The 22,376-nt window shown below is 42.4% G+C and overlaps 1 protein-coding gene across 7 annotated transcripts in view; it reads right to left on the reverse strand.

Annotated features, from left to right (window-relative positions):
• The window catches only part of TSNARE1 (t-SNARE domain containing 1), a 519,305-nt gene that overhangs the window by 376,163 nt on the left and 120,766 nt on the right, over positions 1–22,376 (reverse strand). For all 7 annotated transcript variants that reach the window (XM_069854776.1, XM_069854772.1, XM_069854771.1 and 4 more), the window contains one exon: positions 21,398–21,520. In XM_069854776.1, the coding sequence (XP_069710877.1) occupies positions 21,398–21,482 (85 nt within the window). In that variant the 5' untranslated portion in view covers positions 21,483–21,520. The remainder of the gene's footprint in view (positions 1–21,397; positions 21,521–22,376) is intronic.

Consider the following 22,376-nt stretch of genomic DNA (forward strand, 5'->3'; position numbering starts at 1 on the left):
AGCAAAATTTCCCATTCAGCTGGGTCCGTTCTGCACACAACAAGTTGACCTTGAAGGACTACGACAACTTCAGAAGATGGTCAGTATTTTTTCCTGCATAAAATGTAATCAAGGAGAAAATCAGGAGATCTTACCTAAATGAGCACTCAACCCTATCCCACAATGGTCTTGTTTCTCTATTAACAAAGTAAGTGATTTCTCCTCGCTCTGGGGCAACTCACCGTGCACAAAATAGTTCTCCCCTGATCTTCCAGGTATCAGGCAATGGTTTCACAGCCTCCCCAGGAAAGTTACTTTTACCCAAATGGGACTGCAATTTTACCTTGTTCTGTCCCTAATTTGCTGTGAAGCAAATAAAATATGCAGACAAGCCAGCCTATTCTCTACTCTTCTGCTTTGACAATGACAGTCCCATTTCCCGACACTTTTATGGCTGCCCTGCACTATGGGGTTGCCATACCCATTCTCTCCATCTTTCTCCTCCGTCATCATTTCTTTCCTTTCGCGTACACAGCATAAACAAGAAATCCTCTTTAAACCTCCTCATGAACACATCAATGGGTCTCATAAACCACCACAAGATGAATCTCCAATGAAGCAACACAGGAGTCCTCAGCAGGCTGCTTCATTATTCATTGATAAGCTCCCAACCAGATACTGTAACCACTTCTGTAAAAGATTATTTTTTTGCCTCATTCCTAACCTCCCTAAATTTATACGATGCTGTTCTGCAGACATCCACTGATTGTTTATCCTCTTTGTCCTCTTTGCCGTTCCAAAGCACCTTCAGGCAGAGAATTTAGAAAACTTTTCCCCAAACAAAACTTTTCTCAAGGAGAGTACAGATATTATACAAGATCTGAGCCAATGGGCCAGATCAGAAATTCATACGTTTCAAAACCTGCCTCTGGGACCTACAGAGAAGCTACAGAAATGGAGACATAACCTACACAGCAGTGGTCCTTCAAAGCTTTCATTTTTAGGAGTTTTTTTTTCTTATACCTTGAAACAGAAGGGTCTAATCTGAGGGTTAATTTAGATTAGATAGAAGGAAGGAATTTTTTACTGTGGGGATGATGAGGTACTGTAACAGGTTGCCCAGAGAAGTCATGGATGCCCCATCCCTGGAGGTGTTGAAGGCCAGGTTGGATGACGTTTTGATCAACCTGAAGTCAGGGGAGTTAGAACTGGATGATCTCTAAGGTCCCTTCACAAACCATTCTATGATTCTATGATAATTCTCCTTATATTTAAATGCTTACCACAACAGTTGTGAATATTCTTTGAGGCCACAGAAACAGTTTGCACCTCTTGGTGCTCCAATGAATTTTTGGCCATGATGATGTCTTCCCATAGTGTGTTTCACACATTCATGAGTTTCTAATGAGCAACTCTGGACCGGTCAACCAAAACAACTCCCTAAAGTTATGTCACAAAGCATAAAAAATACGCTATCCACATGGTTTTCACATTAGACAATGCTATTATAGTCTTTTGTTTTAAGGAGCCTCATGTTGCAAGCTAGAGGGAAAATCAAGGTATCTACAAACATACTCAAGCACTTCCATCTATTTCTCAAGCCTCCTCGCCCCACCTCAGATGTTCTTCTTTCTCTACACCTGAAACAGCAAGTTTTACAAATCATTTGTGAGCAGAGCAATCACAAGTTTGATATCTATTTTAGCAGGGAATGGCAGCTGCCAGGAAAAAGAGGCACAATATCTAGTGAATAATTCCTATCTTCTCCCACTCGGCACAGCAAAAGTTGAAGTGATGCAAGAAGCTCTTCCGCCTACAGTGGGCAAGCACCATCTCCCATCACAGGGTAGTGAAATAAATGGAAAAGACAGTAAGCTGGTATGTTTGCCACCAGACCCACCTCTGCAAGGAGCTCTGGGGCAAGGCAGAAACCAGGGTGTTCCAGGAGAGCTGCTTTAATTTGCTTCCTTGTGCTCCCCATCCCCATATCACCACCTTCCTGATCACAGCCACCCTCGACACACCCAAGGTAGTTTCTTGGCAATGCACGAGGTGGTTTCACAATGAAAGTCACCAACACACTGGCTACCATCCTGCCAGCTGTGCTGACCCTCACCTTGAGCTCACAAAAACTGCAGTTTCACAGAAAATGTGCAAATATTGCAAACTAATGATGTCTGCAGGCATCAGTAGGTGTTTCATCTTTCCCTCCTGGGTTTGGAAAAATTCTCTCTTTAAAAAAAAATAAACAAGCATTGTGCCTGCCAGAACACCCAAATGCAGAAGTAGTTCCAGGCTTCCTCTGAAGCACTGAAGTTTGAAGATTAGTTATCATACGTATTAAAAAAGGGAAAATAAAAAGAAAAAAAAGGCTGCAGAACAGCTCCTGCATTAGCTTACACCAACCTTCCTTCCTTTATTTTTAAATGATTGCGTCTTCAAACCCAGTGATGCTCCTCCCAGAAGACACAGCCAATATCCCAATCTATTTTTTGATCTTCTAAATCTGGGCACAGGCAGAGGAAGCCGAGCTCCAGCCGACAGGGAAGCATTTGCATGTTGCAGCCCAGTAACCAGCACTGCAACAACGAAACTCCAGTTGGGTCCCAAGCTTGTGCTAATTGACACATTATTTCTTGGTGCTTGGCTCCTAAACAGCCAACTTCTGTATGTGACTTTTGCTGCAAAGCCTTTAAGCCAGCGTTATGTGTTTCTGAAAAGCTGCAGATGAGATAAAACTGATCTTGGCCACTGGGGGTCATTAAAAGGCCTGATAGAGTCTCCTCCCAGGTATTGAGACATTTCTCATGCTAGAATCTGACATCTTTGCTTCTTTAAGCATTTGTCAGGACTTCTGCGTTGTAACTCATTAGGACCAGCTGCCAATAAATCACCCTCATTTTTTGGCTCTCTCTAGAGGTTTGGAATGGTTGGACTTGATGATCCTGCGGGTCTTTTCCAACCTAGTGACTCTGTTTCCCCTAGTTTCCTGCTTAACTTGGGAGATCTGACACAGTCACTGCAGAAAGGCAGATCAGCCCCCAAAACCATCTCAGGCAAATAAATGCACCTTTAAAAAGAGCAACAGAAGAAATGTAATGGCATACAAAGTCTCTCAACCTTCAGTTGGTCTCTTGGCCACTTTCCTGTCGGCAGGGTCGGCAGGGAGGGAAACCTTCCAGGGAAGTGGTGGTAACCTTCCTCCCTCCCCTATTCCATGTCCAGGAAGCAAGAAAGCAAGAAACACATGAAGATACTTGACTTATTGACTGGTTTTAAATGGGAAGAGGGGAGATTTTGATTAGATTTTAGGAAGAAATGTTCTACTGTGACTGTGGTGAGGCATTAGAACAGGTTGCCCAGAAAAGTAGTAGATGTCCTATCCTTGGAGGTGTTCAAGGCCGGGTTGAGTGAGACTTTGAGCAACCTGATCCAGTGAAAGATATCCCTGCCCATCATAGTGGGGTTGGAACTGGATGACCTTAAAGGTCCCTTCCAACTCAAACTATTCTATGATTCTGTGATGAGCGACAAAGCTGGTGAGGGGGCTGGAGAACAGGCCTTATGAGGAACAGCTGATAGAGCTGGGGTTGTTTAGCCTGTTTAGACAGGACAAGGGAGAATGGCCTCAAACTCCACCAGGGGAGGTTCAGGCTGAACATTAGGAAAAAAATTTTCACAGAAAGGGTCATTGGGCACTGGAACAGGCTGCCCAGAGAGGTGGTTGAGTCACCTTCCCTGGAGGTTTTTTTCGGGACGTGTGGACGAGGTGCTGAGGGGCATGGTTTAGTGATTGATAGGAATGGTTGGACTCGATGATCCGATTGGTCTTTTCTAACCTAGTGATTCTGTGATTCCATGATTCTATGATTATTGAAGGCAATCCAGTGAATCATGGTCATATACCTAAAAACACAAGTCATTGAACAAGGCAGCAAACATCATATTCAGTGTAGAGTTTCATGAGAAATAACCATGATAAGCTTGACCAAGAACAATATCTCTGAAGGACAACAATACCCATATCCTTCAGCAGGTAGAAAAAGGGAAAAAAATGCATTTCCTAGGCTAGATATTACAGTTCATTTGCAAGAATACCAACGAGACACATCTCCATTTGACAAGGGCTACAAGTGATGACAATAACATATTCCCATACACAGCTTAATATGGGACAATATATCTACGCGTATAAGAAATGGTCCCTATCTTGGAAGTGAAGATGGAATGGACTTCCTAAAATCATCTAACACAACTGCCTGATTCAGCACAGGGAAGGTTTGTGTTGGTGGTTGAGGACTGCACCACCCACTATTCCCATGGAGATGCAGCTCAGAGCTGGAGCCTGCTCCAGGCGATCTCAGATTAATGGCTGGGTTTGAGCATGAAACAGTTCTGCAGTCTGCACCGATGGGGACACGGACATAAATATGCTTGTGTCGAAGTAGAAAAAGTATTTATACAGCACTGTAAAACAATGTCATTGCCTTCGCTTCCGGAAACCTGGCCAAGAAAAGCAGCAGGAGCAAGGCAGGAGAAAGGGACTGAGAGAAGGAGGAAAAAAACAAATGAGAAAAAAAAATAAAGAAAAACTGATTTTTTTTTTTTTTTGAGGGAAAAAAATGCTGAGTCCCTGTTGTGGCTAACCTAGTGGATATGGGGCAGGGGGAGATTTTTAAAAATAGGAAAGAGAGAGACAGCAAATCAAGCAGAATACCCAGCATTTCTTCATGAAAACAGGCTGGCTTTTGTTTTTAACCCAGAAGAGGAATTTACAGTGTGCTATGGCAGCGAAAGCCCCCTGGTGCTGTCAGGGAATCCCTTCTGCCTGACTCACAGCCACCCTGAAGCAAATGCCAAGGAGGAGAGAAGCTAAAAGGAGCACTTGTAAGGCTTTCTGTTACAAAGAGGCACTGCCACCAACTCGTGTGATGCTGAAATTCTGGCCTGCTCCTTGTCTCCTCTTGGCTCAGCTTTGAAGAGGTCTCAGACATGCCTGGAAGAAGTAAAATACAGCAATAAAAAAAGAGTTGGACAAAAAAAGTGTAAGTAGATCACTCAGAAACTGGAAATAAAGTATTGGAGAGCACTACCAAGACAGGCAGCCCTCATTCCATCAACCAGATGTAGTGACAGGATGAGCAGGAATGATTTTTATCTGAAAGAGAGGAGCTCTAGAAATAAAGTTTTTAATATGAAGGGGGCATAGGTTGCCCAGAGAAGTCGTGGATGCCCCATCCCTGGAGGTGTTCAAGGCGAGGCTGGATCTGGCTTTGAGAACTTAATCCAGTGAGAGGCGTCCCTGACTATGGCAGCGCGGTTGGTACCGAATGATGTTTAACGTCACTTCCAATCCAAACCACTCTATGATTCTATGAAAACAAAACAAAACAAAACAGAACAAAACAAAACAGAAAAAAAACAAAACAGAATAATGCAATGCAATGCAATGCAATGCAATAAAATAAAATAAAATAAAATAAAATAAAATAAGTTGTAGTCTTACAAGTTCAAATTTGGAAGTATGGAGGAAAAAAAGAAGCATTGAAATATGACCCATTAACAACTCAATTAAGATCCCTCAGGTGGTTGTGAGGGGGATGCCAGGCGTCCTTCAAACCCAAAGCAGTCCAACTCAGATCTCCAGGGAGTTTAGTCTCCTGAAAGGGAACTCGTCTGCAACAGTGGCTGTTTTCTTATTAATCCTGTATATAAGCATGTTTTTTTTCTCCCTATCAGGATATCATCAAGGCTTGGTTTCTTCTTCTCCAACACTGATGAGCAGTAAGTGTGAAAACCTCATGAAGAAGGAAATAAAAAGGAAAAAAACCAGCCTCCGTGAAAATACTGAAATCCTGTTACCAAATACAAAATTAAAAAACATGAATAGACAATGCTTCATTTTTTAACAGCAAGACTATACAAGAAGAAGTATGAAATGGAAGCACAACTAAAACCTTAAATTATATCACAAAAACGTATGTAACGTATATATAAATATACTACACAGGTATACATCCTAGGAATGTATGCAAAATCATTCTATACAATTTTAGCTGGTTCATTGATATTAGATCCCGGCTTGGTATTATCCATGTATCGTTCAAAGGCACAGCCATCTGGCTACTAGCTGGCTGGTAAAGCACTTCAGGAAAAGCAGCAGACAACTCCTGTTTCCCAACCTGCTTAACTCTTGCAGTACTTGAAATAAATCTAATACACTACTATATGATTGCAATAAAAGGGGAGGGAGGGGTGGCGTCCTGCATTTTGTCATAAACCCAAGTTCTTCACAAACTGTGCTTTACAGCAAAACCTCTTCATAAATGTGTGCTTTATAATATCTTACATAAGTGAAAATAATAATAAAAAAAAAAGTAGTTTGGGAGAAATTCTACAGAAGTCTTATTTTCCTCAGCACATCATGACAGTTGTTTCCACATCTGCTGTCTGCATATCTGCTATCTGTTTCCATATATGGTAAATCTGAAATTTTCAGGGACCTGGGACTTACTTTCCCCCTTAAAAATCTCTTTGCTGTTGTGCATTGGGGCTCCTAGTGGTCTTGCCTCAATACAGCTTCATGCACAGCAGACTCACTTCACACAGAAGTTCATGGCATGTTCCCAGCTCCCCAGAAATGGATTTATGCCTTTTAAAAAACTTCTTTACATAACTTTGCCTGTCTATTTTGTCAGGTGTATCTCTATTTCCATTTCTGCATCTATTAGGAGAAGGCATAGAAGATATATAGTATTTTATGTACTGTGGCTGTGGTCAGCTCTTCAGACTTCTGCTCTCTACTATGTGGAAAAAAAAAATAAAGCATTTTGGAAAAAAAAAAAAATCCCTACCTAACCAAAGGCCTTGCATGTGTCTGCACAATGAGCACATTTATTCACCTGAAAATCTTTGTCTCTCTGAAAACCCACTCCCAAATCTCTGTGGGTGAAGCTTTCAAAGCAAGGAATGGCCAAACAGAAATATTTCTGTGAAATATCCTGTTTCAGAATATTCCTGGGCACCAAAGGATTTGGGAGCTCTCACGTTTGACTGCCTATAAAAAAGAGCATTTGGTTGAAAGACAGTATTTCAAAAGATCCTTAAAAGTCTTCCAGAGCAGAAAAAGGCCTTGGACAATCAGCCCCCATGCCCCCACACGCATCATCAAGTGGAGACCTGTGAGATCAGACCTTAAATGTGTTACTGAAAATGGGATATAGGCTGTAAAAAAAGCCTGTATTTTAATCCTGGTACCATACCTCCCAAGAATTATCACCTACCTACCACTTCAGTGTGCTGCACGCTTAATTCTTATTAAAAATACAGAGTTTAGGAGGAATTAAAGCATTTTTAATATACTTAGGATATGTCCATATAGAAAAAAATATCGTCATCCCACTGCAGCCTTCAACAGCCAGAGAAAGTTAAGAAACACAGACATCCTTAGAACATGTTTCAACTTAGTTCATCTAAAGATATTGTGCAAAACCAGCCTAGAGTCTTGATAAGAAGACACCCCAAAGCCAACCTCCTGCTTACCCAGCATATTTCAAAGACAAGGACCTTCTCAGTGAGTCCCACATGCTTATGGAGAAGTTGTGGGCATTATTTCCATGACATTCAACCAAGTTACTGCTACATGGAGCTGGATTAAAGCCAGCACATTGGTTTGTCAAGTCCCTAGGTGTGTTTGGAGTTGAAAGCGGATGGTAACTGTCACCTGGAAACGTGTGCTGCCAAGCAGAGGAGATGTGACACCATTGTGCTGGTCGCTGCCCTGCTGGCCATCTGGTAAGATGGCAACATGCCCGGCTGCTAGACATGTGGGTCTTTGCCAGAGACAAACAGATTGAATTTTTCAGATAGACTAAACCCAATTAAAACTAAAAATAGCATGTTAGCCCAAGGAAGCCACTCTGTATTTTGGAAGAACTGGGGACATTCCCCAGCATCACCAGACAAGAGCCATTTAGTCCATCCACCATCACATTGTGGACTGGGAGATGGATGACAACGGCAAATAGTGTTGAAACGGGAAGAACTGTCAGTCTCAGATCCTGATCTTCTCTAAAAATGAGTTTTCTGGGGGCAAGAAAACCTGTGTATTGCAGAAAGGCATGGGAACCAGAAAATAAAATGCACATACCGCTTGAGATGTCACAACTAAAACCTGTTAAAGACAGGTTCTGCTCCTCGGGTCCTCATTAGTAACAGCATGATCCATAGTTATTCAAGACTGCCTTCAGGTCTTCAAGACTAGTTTCTTCAGCTGTGACATCTATGTGTGCAAAGTAGTAACCCAAACGGTAAAACCTGCTCCACTCTCTATCTGCTTCATTAAACTGGTGAAAGGTCTGGAGAACATGTCTTATGTACAAGGAGTGTCTGAGGGAACTGGGATTATTTAGCCTGGAGAAGAGGAGGCTGAAGGGACACCTTATAACTGTATACAAGTCCCCGAAAGGAGGTTGTAGCAAGGTGGGTGCTAGTCTCTTCTCCGAAGTGACAGAAAATAGGAAAAGAGGGAATGGCCTCAAGTTGTGCCAGAGGAGGTTTAGATTGCATATTAGAATAATATTCTTTACTACTAGAGTGGTCAAACACTGGCACAGGCTGCCTAGGGAAGTGATGGAGTCTGTTTCACTGGAAGCATTTAAAAAACGTGTAGACATCACACTTTATGACATGGTTTAGTAGGCATGGTGGTGTTGGGCTGATGGTTGGACTGCATGATTTTAGAGCTCTTTTCCAACCGTAATGATTCTATGATTCATTTCCATTGCAGTCATGGGAAGAAATTGCAGGCAAATCACAGTTCCATCAGTTCCATGATGGCAACCTGTACCAAAATCCCACAGGTACATGACTTAGATTTTCTTCAAGTGCTTCTCCAGACTAAGAAACCATTCAGGGAAAAGAGAGAGATACAGAAGTTAGCTGTCCATTGGCCAGTTTTGATACCTTTTTAAAAATTTAACAGCAAGTCAATAGGTTGTTAGGTTTCTACTGTGCAGATGTTCAAAAGTCCCAGTAGCAAAGCTCACGAGCAGTTCTGATGAAGGATGAGCTCAGGACAGAAATGGCTCAGCTCAAAGGATGATCAGTATTAGATGACAGCAAGACCTGTGAATTGCAAGCCAAGAAAATGCAATGGCTCCAGCAGTCCTTGTTCTAACAGAATAATCAAGAATTAGCAGCAGGAATCCTTCCATGATGCAAATCCCCCAAATCAGGACAAAATTCATTTTCTGCAGGAGATGACATGCTGCTGGGATGGGAAAGGGCAGAGCCATCTTCCAGCTGCCACAGGAACAAGAGACCATGATCTTTCCACTCATTTTTCCCACTGCCACGCCATGGTTCAGCTGCGCAAGGGGTGAGCAGGAGGAGACCTGTCAAGTGTAACAAACTTTGCACTGTTTTCCTAGTTAAGCTCATTGCATTTGGCTGTATTAATCAGAAAGACTTTGTTTTATACCTCCTCCTTCACCCTGTCTTCTCCAGCTTGGGACAAGCAAGGGGTGAGAAACTGGTTTCAGAAACACCTATAGAATACTTGCAAACCTCAAAACCTGTGCAACGCAATTCTTCCACCCTACTACAACCAGTTGCAGTACTTTTATTAGCTTTGCCACAGCAAGAGCCACTAAATGTGCTCACGAATCCCAACCATTAATATCTAAGTCAAATTCAGGGAAAGATCTGCAACACATAAAACCTAACCTCCAATTTTAAATCCCTCCTTGCTCCTAAATGCTTTCCAGCCACACTAATTCACCTTAATCCCCAATCTACCTGTTTACATCTGTCGATGTTCCTCACTCTTGATCTTTAATCCCTGCCCACTTCTAGCTGCCAGTGTCTATCTCTAAGCAAACGTCAACCTGGAAGAAGAGAGTTAGAGATTATATTTCTGGAGTGAGAGCACAGAGAAAAGCTTTATCAACTCAAATTCTGTTTGTGTAACATATTTTTGGGGGCTGGCTGTGTCTACTGTTCATATGAAGTTTTGTATACTTTCTGCATATCAATACGTCCTTACAGTTAGGTTTCAGAATTGGATTGTGCAGTGCAGTATTTCAGTATCTATGTAGATCTCCATTCCCATTTTGTTGGCTGGAACAAAAACTATAAAATTCCATTTGTGTTTTCAAAGACAAAAAGGAAAAAACACACATGCATGAAGGATGCTAAATTCTGTTTTTCTAATTGATTAAGAAAGATGTATTCCACATCCTAAGTATTTAATTAATTAGATAATACAAGGCAGCACGAGGGCAAGGAAACAAGAAAATGGGAAATTAAAAGACTTGCACAAGGCCACACTACGGAGCAGTGGCAGAAGGGATCAAGACCTGGAAGTTCAACACTTTCAAGTCTAGAGTCTTAAAAGTTAAAAGGATTTTCCTCACATGTCAAAAAACCTATTCCTCATTCAGTAATGAAAGTCAGCGTTCTGCAGCTTCCAGACTCAATATTTCAGACACACTTTCCAGAAAGAAACAGCAATGTACTTATCAAACAGGAATTAATCCCAGCATGAGAAATTTTACAATAGTTTGGTTATTAGGTACCACTTAGGTTTAAAACAAATTTGTGGTTATCCATTATAAAATGTACACCCTACCCCTGTCTTACAGAGAGGTAAACAAGCATGTCACTATTTTTTTAGGGGAGCAGGTGGCTCAGCCAAATATTCCCAAGCACTGCTGCGGGCTTCTCCAGGGCTGGGCCAGCAAATGAGGAGAAACCCCCCCCTTCTTGGAGGCTCTAAGATCTGCAGGCAGGAGCAGGAGTGATGAAGCATGGCCAGGACATATATGTACTCTCTAAAAGGTCAATGACTTGCTGTGCCATGAGCTGCATTCATGCACAGAGGTTTAGCTGGTTTATATATATATCTATTTTTTTGCCCATAACACTGGGGGTAAATATATCCCAGCCTGGCAAATACACCAAGCTCCATCACACCCAGTGATATCCATATTACAACAGCACAGGCAGCAGAGGTTAATTTTTTCCTTCCTAAACTTTATCCCAAGTTTCAGATTCTTGGGATTTGTTCACTTCTACATCAACACTTCTCTGCAACAACTACAACAAAGAACAATCCGTGAAGCAATAAAGTTATAAAGTTTGTTTTGCAGCCAAAGATCAGATGTTGCGGCACAGCCTCAGCTGTGCTAACTTGAGCCCTGCCCATGTCTAAATCACAGAAACACAGAATCGCTAGGTTGGAAAAGACCTTTGAGATTACCAAATCTAACCATATTTGTCCACTACTAAATCATATCCCTGAGCACATCGTCTCCCCATCTTTTAAATATCTCAAAGGATGGTGACTCAACCACCTCCATGGGCAGCTTCTGCCACTGCCTGATAACCCTTTCAGTGAAGAAATTTTTCCTGATAGCTAATCTGAACCTTCCCTGGTGCAACTTGAGGCCATTCCCTCTTGTCCTATCATCTGTCTCTTGGGAGTAGAGACCAACACCCTCCTTGCCACAACCTCCTTTCAGGGAGTTGTAGACAGTGATAAGCTGTCCCCTCGGCCTCCTTTTCTCCAGGCTGAACAACCCCAGTTCTCTCAGCAGCTTCTCATAACCCTTGTTCTCCAACCTCTTCATGAGATTCATTGCCCTTCTCTGGATGCGCTCCAATACCTCAATGCCCTTCTTGTAGTGAGGGGCTCAAAACTGAAGACAGGATTCGAGGTCTGGCCTCAGCAATGCCGCGTACGCATGTATGCTTGGGCACATGAATGCTTGGGACAAAGCAGAATCGTGCCAGATACTGTTCTATCTCTCTTTGCAATGCCCAGTAATGTCCATTCCCAAGTTTACTGGGTTTACTACAGCAATGGCAGAGACGTAGCATTCACATGGTCACTCATGGCACACCAACATCTTTGCAGTCCAGTCTAGGACTGGATTTAGTTTTGACCTTACTGGCTTTCCTGGTGTGTATTTATATATAAAAAAACGAGCAAGACATAAGGGCAGTAGAAACTGCCAGCACTTTCCAAAGAAGGGAATACAATATGAAGGGGATAAACCTGCGCCAACAATGACAGCCTGCTCTGGAACATCACCCTTTTCCAGTGAAATCTGGGGGCTCTCCCCATCATATCATAGGAAAAAGACTTGCAGGACCCCGAGAAACCTGCTAGATGGAACATTCAGCCTGTTTGGGTCTGACTCTGCTATTTTCCTGGTATGACAACTTAATGAAGTGAACTGTGGTGGAGATGTCACCTCAGAGATCTTAGCAGCCCCAGACATGGCATGTTGAAAGCGAATCTGGGAAGAAGCTCTGACCCGATCTACCACTGATTTCAGATTGTAACCTCCCTGCTAGCACATCTGCACAGCATGGCAAGACATTGGTGAGCACTGGCATACCCCATGTGAGACAGTTCTGGCAGAAAAGCAAACTGCTGCAGTAAAAAAGCTCCAATCTCAGCCTATTTCCTACGGATCTTCATCCAGCAAGCGTGGGCAGATGTAAAAGCTTATTGGAATAAACCTACTGTTGCCTGAAATTCAATTCCAACTGCATGTCCTGCTTCAGGTAGAGTTATTTGTACCCATAGGTGTGAGAAAAAAAGGCTCCTGGTCCAAGCATCTGATATTGAAAAGTGGCAAAGCACAGAATGGAGGAGCAAGGGTAAAGAAAATGACAAATGCGGCTCACAGCACTTGCAGGAATTTCATGATACAGCTGGCTTGCTGGGCAAGGACTCTAAAGCAAACACCTCTCGGATCTCCTAACCGGAGAAGTGCTCTTGAGCAACTGAGAAAGCTGGCAAAGAACTGGATTGAACCAACAGTACTGAAGAGCTCTCGGAAATATTGATATCTTGCCCAGGTCTGAGTAGCTCAAATAAGAACTGACACAAACTGTGTGAGGTGATAGCTGTGTTGTTGGTTTTTTTTAATAAAACTTTGTTCTGCGTCTAAGACAAGGAAAAGCCTTTGCTTACTGACTCCACCAGAGATCAGCCAGCTGCAAGAGCAGCCAGAAGCAAAAAGTTTTGTGCTGTACTGATTTCAGGTGCTCAAATTAAAGAATGGAACAGTCTCCTTTCTTTTAGGGAAATATATCCACCTGGGAAGACATCCCAGCAGGACAACTTCAGCTCTGGGGTGCATGGCTAGGCACCCATGAGGAAACCAAAGGAACCAGAAGCACCTTCATTCTGCTGTGCTTCTCCTACCAAGGTACTTCTACCCATATGCTCAGCAGAGAGAGGGGAGGGGATCTTCTTAAACTACTTCCAATTTGACCGTAATCAACTGGAAAATAGGGCAAACTATTCTGAGAGGAAGAGATGCTTAAAAGCATTTCCAGCTGAATGATGCCTAAAGAGAGGCCAGCATCTTGGCTTTCTGATTTTCTCTTAAAGATTGGGACCGCCAATATAATATTACATGTTGACAATAAAATTGTTCTGGATGACCAATATTAGCAAATAAAATGGGCAAAGAAAAGAAATGTTTATCTTTATCCAAGAGGTTTGGGCTTTTTTTTCTTTTTTTGCATTTTATATTTTTTTTTCAAGCTCTAAGATGTCAGCTCACCCTCACATATTTCATTAAAACATTTATTTATTGCAATGGTGTGTTCCAGTTTTGCTAGTTATATAAATGAATGCATATCTGTTTCACTTTCATCAAATACTGAGATTATAGCAAAACATTTATTATAATGTTAAAATTGCCAGAAGGGATAGGGCAGAGGTTTTCAAAACAAACAGTTTCAAAGTTAATTCGTGTATGAAAGTTAATTCCCCTGGCAATTCCATTTGCTATAAAACATGTTGTTCATTATTCTTTAATATGTTTTCTTATGTTTAGGTTTATTAATTCATTAAATCATTGCTAAGATCTCCAAGAACTGGATGTAAACCAGAGAATATCCTTTAAATTTAGTGAAACTGGACTAAGGAAATAAATTTATAGTATTTGGAAGTTGTGCATAATAGCAAAGACACAATATGAAACAGTTCCTCTCTAGATGCAACAAAAAGCTTTTTGAGGTTGTCTAGTGGAAGAAATCATATTATTATAATTTTTTTGGTACTATTTCCATTTAGGCTTTGACCAGCACTTTATTTCAGGCTAACTAATAAATTACATAATACAACACCTGACTTCTCTACTTTTGTATCTCCATAAATTCAAGAAAATAAATCAGGACCCAAGACTCTCCCAAAAAGATCCAAAGATTTTGCTCTTGCTTTGCTTCACTGCTTGTAACTCTTTCTAACACTCTATACTAAGGACACTTAAGTGCATGGTTGGCTCCCTTATTGCTCTGGTGAGGAACAATTGCTGGACCACCTTCCAAACCCTCTGGACAATGCTGCCACGACCAAAGGTTTCAGTGTCCCTTTAAGAGCATTGCAATATTGGAAGTAATTTGAGAAATTAATGCAAAAACAAAGCAGTATTCAGATCCCAATACAGCAAAAGGATTAACCACCTGCTTAATGTTAATTAACCTCAGGAGGACTCCTTGGGTACTTAAGACTTTGTTAGGTGCTTCAGCACTTTGCAGTACCAAGATGCAAAGCTTCCCTTGGTTTGACATCAAGCCTGGAACTGCAATGAGACCACATGATGATCAGGCCACAGTTGTGGTTCACATGCAAGCTTTTCAGTGAGTTTTGTCTACAGAATATCCACTTGCCAGACCAGATCTGAGCTCCTGTTATCCCCATCCCACCAAAGAGGTCACGACCATTGTGCACATCTCCCTCCCGCGCAGCTCACAAGTCCTACAACTTCGCAAGCCTGGAGGCAACAATGAACACCACAATTTTTTGCCAGCTTGGAGGTAACAGTGAACCTCAAAGGAGGTGACTCTGCCCCTCTACTTAGCTCTCAAGAGACCTTACCTCAAGTACTGGGTTCAGCTCTGGAGTCCTCAGATGGCCATGAATCTAGTAGAGTGAGTCAAGAGAAGGCCACGAAGATGGTCTGATGTCTGGAGCACCTCCCATGCAAGGACAGGCTGACAGAGTTGGGGTTGTTTAGCCTGAAGAAGAGAAGGCTCAAGGGAGACCTTAGAGCAGCTTTATAGTACTTAAAGATGGCCTACAGAAAAATTGAGGAGGGGCTCTTTTTCAGGGAGTGCAGAGATAGGACAAAGGTTGAAGGTTTTAAGTGGAAAGAGGGGAGATTTAAATTAGATTTTGGGAAGAAATGTTTTCCTGTGAGGGTGGTGAGGCACTGGAACAGGTTACCCAGAGAAGACATAGATGACCCACCCCTGGAGGTGTTCAAGGCCAGGTTGGATGAGGACTTGAGCAACCTAATCCAGTGAAAGGTGTCCCTACCCATGGCAGGGGTGTTGAAACTGGAAGGACTTTAAGGTCTCACCTGATCCAAATAATTCTACAATTCTATGATATTATTTTTTTTAAGAACAAACTACTTTCCAAAACTGCTAAGAAAGAGCAAAATAGATATGAAGAGGGCAGAAGAGTGGCCCAGCTGCTAAGAAAAGACAGAGACAGCGCTGCCAGTACTTAGAAAGGAGTTTCCAACAAGAGCTGGTTGGTTTAGCACAGTGGCAGCTAGGTGGTAAAGAGGGGAAAGCAGAGAAAATTATAGACCCGATTCCTGGAAAAACCTAAGAACAAATCATATAACAAGTGTTAAGTATCAAAATGATAATTAGGTGATATATACCTAGTGAACACTGCCAAGAACAACTTGCATGGACCACTCTAATTTTATTCTGTGACAAGTTAACCAGCCTAGTGGACAAGAAGAAAGGTGCACATGCAATATATCTTGAGTACAACTCTGGCCAATGTCCCACATGATACCTTCCTGAGCAGCTGAAGGAAAAATGGTCTAGATGAAGTCACAGTAAAATTAAACACTGACTCAACAGTCTCGTGAGCACACCTAGAAATCTTACACCTCTGGAATATGAAATAACCCCCACCCTTTCAAATCTGGCATTTAATGTCTAGGGCACAGTAAGGTTAATAAAAGCAATGTTAAAAATTTGTGGCATCTTGATTCAAGCAGTTTCAATTCCCTGACCAATATGCCTCCCTGTGTAGAGCAGGTTTTGCTCATTTTCCCCATAAAAAGATGCTCTTTAGTAGATAGTCTGAACATGGAAGTGAGTGTATGCATTAAAATCATAAGAATCCAAGGTTTAATTTCTACTGCTGTACAGTGTTTGGTCTCTGTTTATTTCAGACATGTCACATTACTTAAAAAGAAACTCTTTTGAAGTAATTTCAATCTTTTTGATTTCTCAGGTTAAAAAGTAAAAACAAAAAGAAAAAAAATCCCAACAGCTTTCTACTACCTACTTCCCACATAGTCCATGCAACATCAATGCAGAGCTGAAGCCCAGAGAAGGTTCCACAAGGAAACAGCGGGACACTTGGTTTTACATGGACTTCTGGGAGCAGAACAAGGAGTAGATACAGCAGCTGCTGGAGGAGGTCAGAACTCAAAACTGCAGATCAAGGGCATGGCTTAGAACTCCACCTGACACTCCTTGCCGTTCTTCAGCAGCTCTGGGACAATACCACCAACCCCCAAACCCACCACATTCCAAGTAATCCTGTTGCTCTTCCTTGTGACACACTGTGTGGTGCTCACTAGTTCAGGATATAGAATATTTGAGTTTTCCTGACCATGATCTCTCTTTCCTCTCAACAATTTCAGAGAGAAGAATATTGATAAGAATAAAAATTATACTTGCTGTATACCCAGCAACACCACCAAAAGCAGAGTCTGAACCACAGCTGTCTGACATCCATGAGTCAGAAACTGAATTCCCCAAAATATTGCCTCCAGAATTCTTCCCAAAACTGCTGCAAATGGAGTCTGTGGATCTTTCTAATTAAGCCAGTCAGCAAGGACCACCACAGCATGGTGTGATGATGGACTATAAGTCCATCCATTGCTACATCAGTCCAGGGCAAAGGGAAGCACCTTCAAATTCTTTATTTTTCCCAGCCTGGGAACTGTGTTCCTATCAATCATGGAGGAAAACCAGCCAACAGACAGGCATGTATTAGGACAGAGGACAAAGTCTTCTTAGCATCACCTTTATTAAAAAAACCAAAGCAAAACACAAACCTGAGCCCCTTTTTGTTTGCTCTCCTTCATGAAATTAAAGATTTAAAAAATGAAGTCCCCATTGGTTTCTTTTTTCCCCCATCCCACTGTGTGATGACTTGCAGTGACAAGCTTCCAGTTCCTTAGGCAAGCTAGGGCTGCCAAAATGTGCTTCTTCTTTGTATGTGACTTCCACGCAATTTATTACTAAAAGGCTATTAAACAGTGCCAGCCCCACCACTTTTATTGTTGCAGGATCTCAGAGTTTTCCTTTTAATGCCTGAATATTACTGCTGGACCACACACTAACGTTGGACAGTACCTGAAGGGGGTTTACAAGAAAGCTGGGGAGAGACGTTCTACAAAGGCATGTAGTGATAGGATTAAAGGAAATGGCTACAAATTGAAGAGGGGCAGATTTAGACAAGACGTAAGGAGGAATTTCTTTATTATGAGTGGTGAGGCAATGGAACAGGTTGTCTAGGGTAGTTGTGGCTACCCCATCCCTGGAGGTGTTCAAGGCCAGGTTGAATGGGGCCTTGGGCAGCCTGGTCTAGAGGGAGGTGTCCCTGCCCATCGCAGGGGGTTGGAACCAGATGATCTTGAAGGTCTTTTCCAACCCAAACTAGTCTATGGTTCTGTGATTCTGTGATTCCACGATTCTATGATTCTATGACAGCAGCTAACTGCAGGGATGGTGGTACCTGTTTTTATTTATTTATTAGATATAAAAAGAAGAGGGATTTTGGAGTACACACAGAACATGGCCATCAAGGTCCGGACCTGCTGCGAGCAGACGTATATACACTAGCAGGAAGACCACGCTCTTTTGTTCTAGCCACACCATGACCTAACACAGCGAAGTTTTTCTTAGCAAAGCAGTCATCCATCTCTCAGAAGCAGGGAGCAGACAATTAGTGTTGCATTACTCTCTCTTGACACTTTATTAATGACAATATTTGGGGATACTACAACAAAAGACACTCAGTGGGTGTTTCTCAGTCTCCCATGGCAAAGCGGCATGGGAAGTTATGCAGGTTCAGATGCAACATCTCTGATCAAGACACACAGAAAGGAGAAACATTTCTCCAAGCTGCCCTTGGCCAAACCAATCAGGTTACTTCCTTTGCAATCCTTTCCACAGAGATGCTTAGCCAAGGGACCTGGCTACTCATGTCTTGGACAGTTGCCCCCTTCACTAGGTAAAAAATTGGCTGAATGTCTGAGCCTAAAGAGTTGCAATTAAAAGGTTGCAAATGGAATTAAATCCAGTTGGCAGCTGGTCACAAGTGGTGTTTCCCAGGGCTCAGTGTTGCAGCCACTTCTATTTAATATCTTTATCCATGATCTGGAGGAGGGGATCAAGTGAACCATGAGTCAGAGGGTGCAGATGAGACCAAATAGAGTAGGAGTGTTGATCTGCTTGGGAGTAGGAAGGCTCTGCAGAGGGATCTGGACAGGCTGGACCGATGGACCAATGGGATGGGGTTCAACAAGGCTCAGTGTCAGGTCCTGCACTTTGGTCACAGCAACCCCATGCAACACTATGGGCTTGGCGAAGTGTGGCTGGGAAGTTGCACAGTACAGAACTCCCCAGGGGTGTTGATAGCTAGCTGAATATAAGCCAGCAGTGTGCCCAGGTGGCCAAGAAGGCCACTAGCATCCTGGCTTGTATCAGAAATAGTGTGGCTAGCAGGACCAGGGAAAGGATCAACCCCCTGGACTCAGCACTGGTGAGGCCACACTTTGAACCCTGTGTTCAGTTTTGGGCCCCTCGCTACAAGAAATACATTGAGGTGCTGGAGCATGTACAAAAAAGGGCAACAAAGCTCGTGAAGGATCTGGAGCACAAGTATTGTGGGGAGCAGCTGAGGGAACTGGAGGTGTTTAGTCTGGAGAAAAAAAAAGGCTGAGGGGAGACCTTATCGCTCTCTAGAACTACCTGAAAGGAGGATTCTGGTCTCTTCTCCCAAGTAATAAGTGATAGGATGAGAAGAAATGGCCTCAAATTGCACTAGGAGAGGTTTAGACTGGAGTTGCAGAAATGTTACTTCACTGAAAGGATTGTCAGTCACCGGAAAGTGCTGGCCAGGGAAGTGGTAGAGTCACCATCCCTGGAGATATTTAAAATATGTGTAGATGTGGTGCTTAGGCACATGGTTTAATGGTGGGCTTGACAGTGTTTGGTTAAGGTTTTGACTTGATGATCTTGAAGATCTCTTCCAACTTTAATAATGTGGTAATTCTGTGATAACTGAGTACTTAGCATGTCCACAACCAATTTTGTCTTGCTGGGAAAAAAAAACAGGAGAACCTTGGAGATGTGTCTGTCACAATGCCGATGGAGATGATGTGTGCATGCATGGAGGGGAAGCCAGCAGTCAATTCCAAGACATAAGCCAACATGCTGACAGGCTCTGGACAGGCACCTGACAGACCGTGTCTGCCTGAAGAAAGTTGATGTTTCTAGATCAGCTGCTTTTTGCAATCTGCTGAGGGTGGCTTCAGCATCACATCAGTAACTGAAAAACAATGGCCAAGCCGGGCACAATGAAGTATTTCTTTAAATATTTAGAGATTGCAAGTGTCTTGAATTATTCTGTGCATTTGCATTAAAAATACTTGTCCTTTTATACAGCACAATAACTCTTCATGGCTTTTTAACCTAAACTACAATGCACTGAGATCCTCCATTTGTCTAGTCCCCTGTTTCAATTCTCTTTTCTTATTGTTCTTTCATTGTGCCCAAGTATCCTATTGTTCTTTGCTTTTAAGCCTTTAATTTTGCCTCGTAGAATAGCCTAAAAAATAACTATTTACAACTGAAAAGACAACTCACACTTCAATATCATCCCCCTGTTCAAACAAAATTTCATAGTTTTATCCAAACTCTTAAGAAAACAGAAAACCAAGAGAAACCTCTCTGCTTCTTTTATATTTCCAACTAGGAGGAAGAGCTATTTGCAAAACAAAGAAATGCTTCCTGAAGACCATTATCACACTCAAAACTTGAAAACCAAGGAAGGCTGCCTTAATGAACAGCCCAGTCAAATGAAAGGCAACTGAGGAGAGAGGTGGTGTTCTTCCTCAGTGCAAAGTGATAAAGCAACCCTTTGCCACTTACAAAATCTCCTTTCCTGATGCTTCTGCAGGGGTTTGAACTCCCAATTATGTCTACACCGTAGCCACTCCAGCCTCATCCTGCAGCACAAGCTAGACCAAAGGCCAAAACTGAATGCAAGAACATGCTCCAATTGACAAACCATGCTGAAAGCCAGACTAGATTAATCCAGTTCCAGTCGTACAGCAGTTACCCATCTGGATCAGGATCTGGTGCACATCTGGGTAGCTGGAGATGTAGTCTTATCTGCCCATTGGCACGTGAGCTCATCTCTTGAACAGTAACTCAGAAGTGGGCAGGATGAGACCTACCTTCCACCTCCAGGCACAGGCTAGCCCCATGCCAACAAGGACAACTGCTGTGCTACCCAGAGTTCTTCTGGCAAAGGATGCCTGCAACAACTTTCTTGTGTCAAGAAGGGGACACAGTACAATCAATGCCTTTAACACACAAAAGCAGGAGGTTATTAGCCACACTCCATGACAGTTATGACAGGTCTTTTATGAAATGCAGCTTTGACTTGCACATTTGGGACCATTTCAGATACACAGGTTGACACCTGGATGCTTTTCTCTTTCTACTTTAGCATTTCTAGAATCCTTTGAGGAAAGGGGGGAACAGGTAAGGAAAGCACATCTGATCTTTGCTTAAAAACATGCCACAAAAATAGAATCCACAGTCATTTGCAAGACATTGTTTATGGTTTCAGCATTTCTTGAGCAAGCTTCACATCTGAGCACATTTCCAAGATTCAAACAGCCTCCACAGCACCTAAGTTATCCTCTGTGGAAGAAGAGTTTGCTGTCCTCTGCACATCTTCCTATCTAATCCCATCATCAGTGCAACCACAACCAGCAACAATTTAGACCAACTTCTTTAAAAGATGCTATGAGGATGAGGAAATACGCAAGCAGGTCTAAAGAATATTCCACAATGCTTCTTCTAGTATCCCAAAATATCTCCAAAATCCTCATCAGTGCTGGTCTTCCACATTGCAGCCTGAAGTCCTGAGCACGTTAAGACGTGGTGATTCACACAAATGAAACCGAACAAATTTTGGCTTTCACCTTTGAAAATCACCATCAGAAATGATCTCTGGAGAGAGCGTGATATTTATCAACCATGCTGAACACGAGCAAGTAAAACTTCAGTCCCCAGGGATTCAAGTAGAATAAATTACAGCAAGGGATCAATACTTTACCGAGAGGCTGATAGCCTTGTCTTGAAGGGCCTCCAAATGGATTCCTGCTCCCAAATCCACTCCCATCAATGGATCCATAAGACATTTTCTAGATAGCAATTGATGCAGGATTATATTTCAAACCTAAGAAAGGAGAAGAAGACAGATACAACACTGTTAAAAGTCAGCTAAACCCCAGTATTCTTAGAAAAAGTGAGGAAAAAAAGGAAAATAAAAAAGTACAGGACTAACTCCAAATTTCAGGATGCTCGCCTGTGAAGAATAAAAGCACTAAAATCCTCCTCTCCTGGACTGCAGCTGATCTTGGGGGTAAACAACTCATTTGACCTCTCTGTGCCTGATTTGGTCCAGTGATACAGGGCAACCATTTATCTGTTTCAGCCATGGCAAGACTTTTAATTCCTCGCTGTTCACAAAGTGCTTTGAGATCCTGAGCTGGTAGGCAAAGACCAGGCACTCAATCAAAAAAAGGTAATGCTGTCTTCCGGAACATTACCATTACATAGCTGGCTAGGAGTCTATCCATCATACTGCAGTCTTGATGAGCTCTCAAAAGAAACAGTTTACTGCTATATTATAAGCTCCTGGGCCTCTAGTATAAATATTGGAGCCAGAGTTATTTTTCCTTGCTGTTTCTTAAAAAAAAAAAAGAAGAAGAAAGAAAAGAAAGCTGCAAGGCCTAAGGTAGTTGCAGCAGAATGAAATCAATGCAGCACTGTTAGAGAAAGACTACTGCCCCCTTTCCACCTCTTCATCCATAGGTGTTGTTTGACTATGGGCCTCAGATACCCTCCAGAATTTCCACAAGGCCCCAGGACTTTGATATTCAAAATAGTTACCTGTAAGGCATGGAGATGATGATGACAAAGAAAGAGATAAGGTGCTGCATCAGTTGGGGCATGATACAGGACCAAACCCAGCTGCTGCTGTCTTACACCAAGGCTATAAAAAAAATAAAAAAGCCCTAAATGGGGAAAGT

This window comes from Phaenicophaeus curvirostris, chromosome 3 (assembly GCF_032191515.1).
Source record: "Phaenicophaeus curvirostris isolate KB17595 chromosome 3, BPBGC_Pcur_1.0, whole genome shotgun sequence".
Taxonomy (NCBI): Eukaryota; Metazoa; Chordata; class Aves; order Cuculiformes; family Cuculidae; genus Phaenicophaeus; species Phaenicophaeus curvirostris.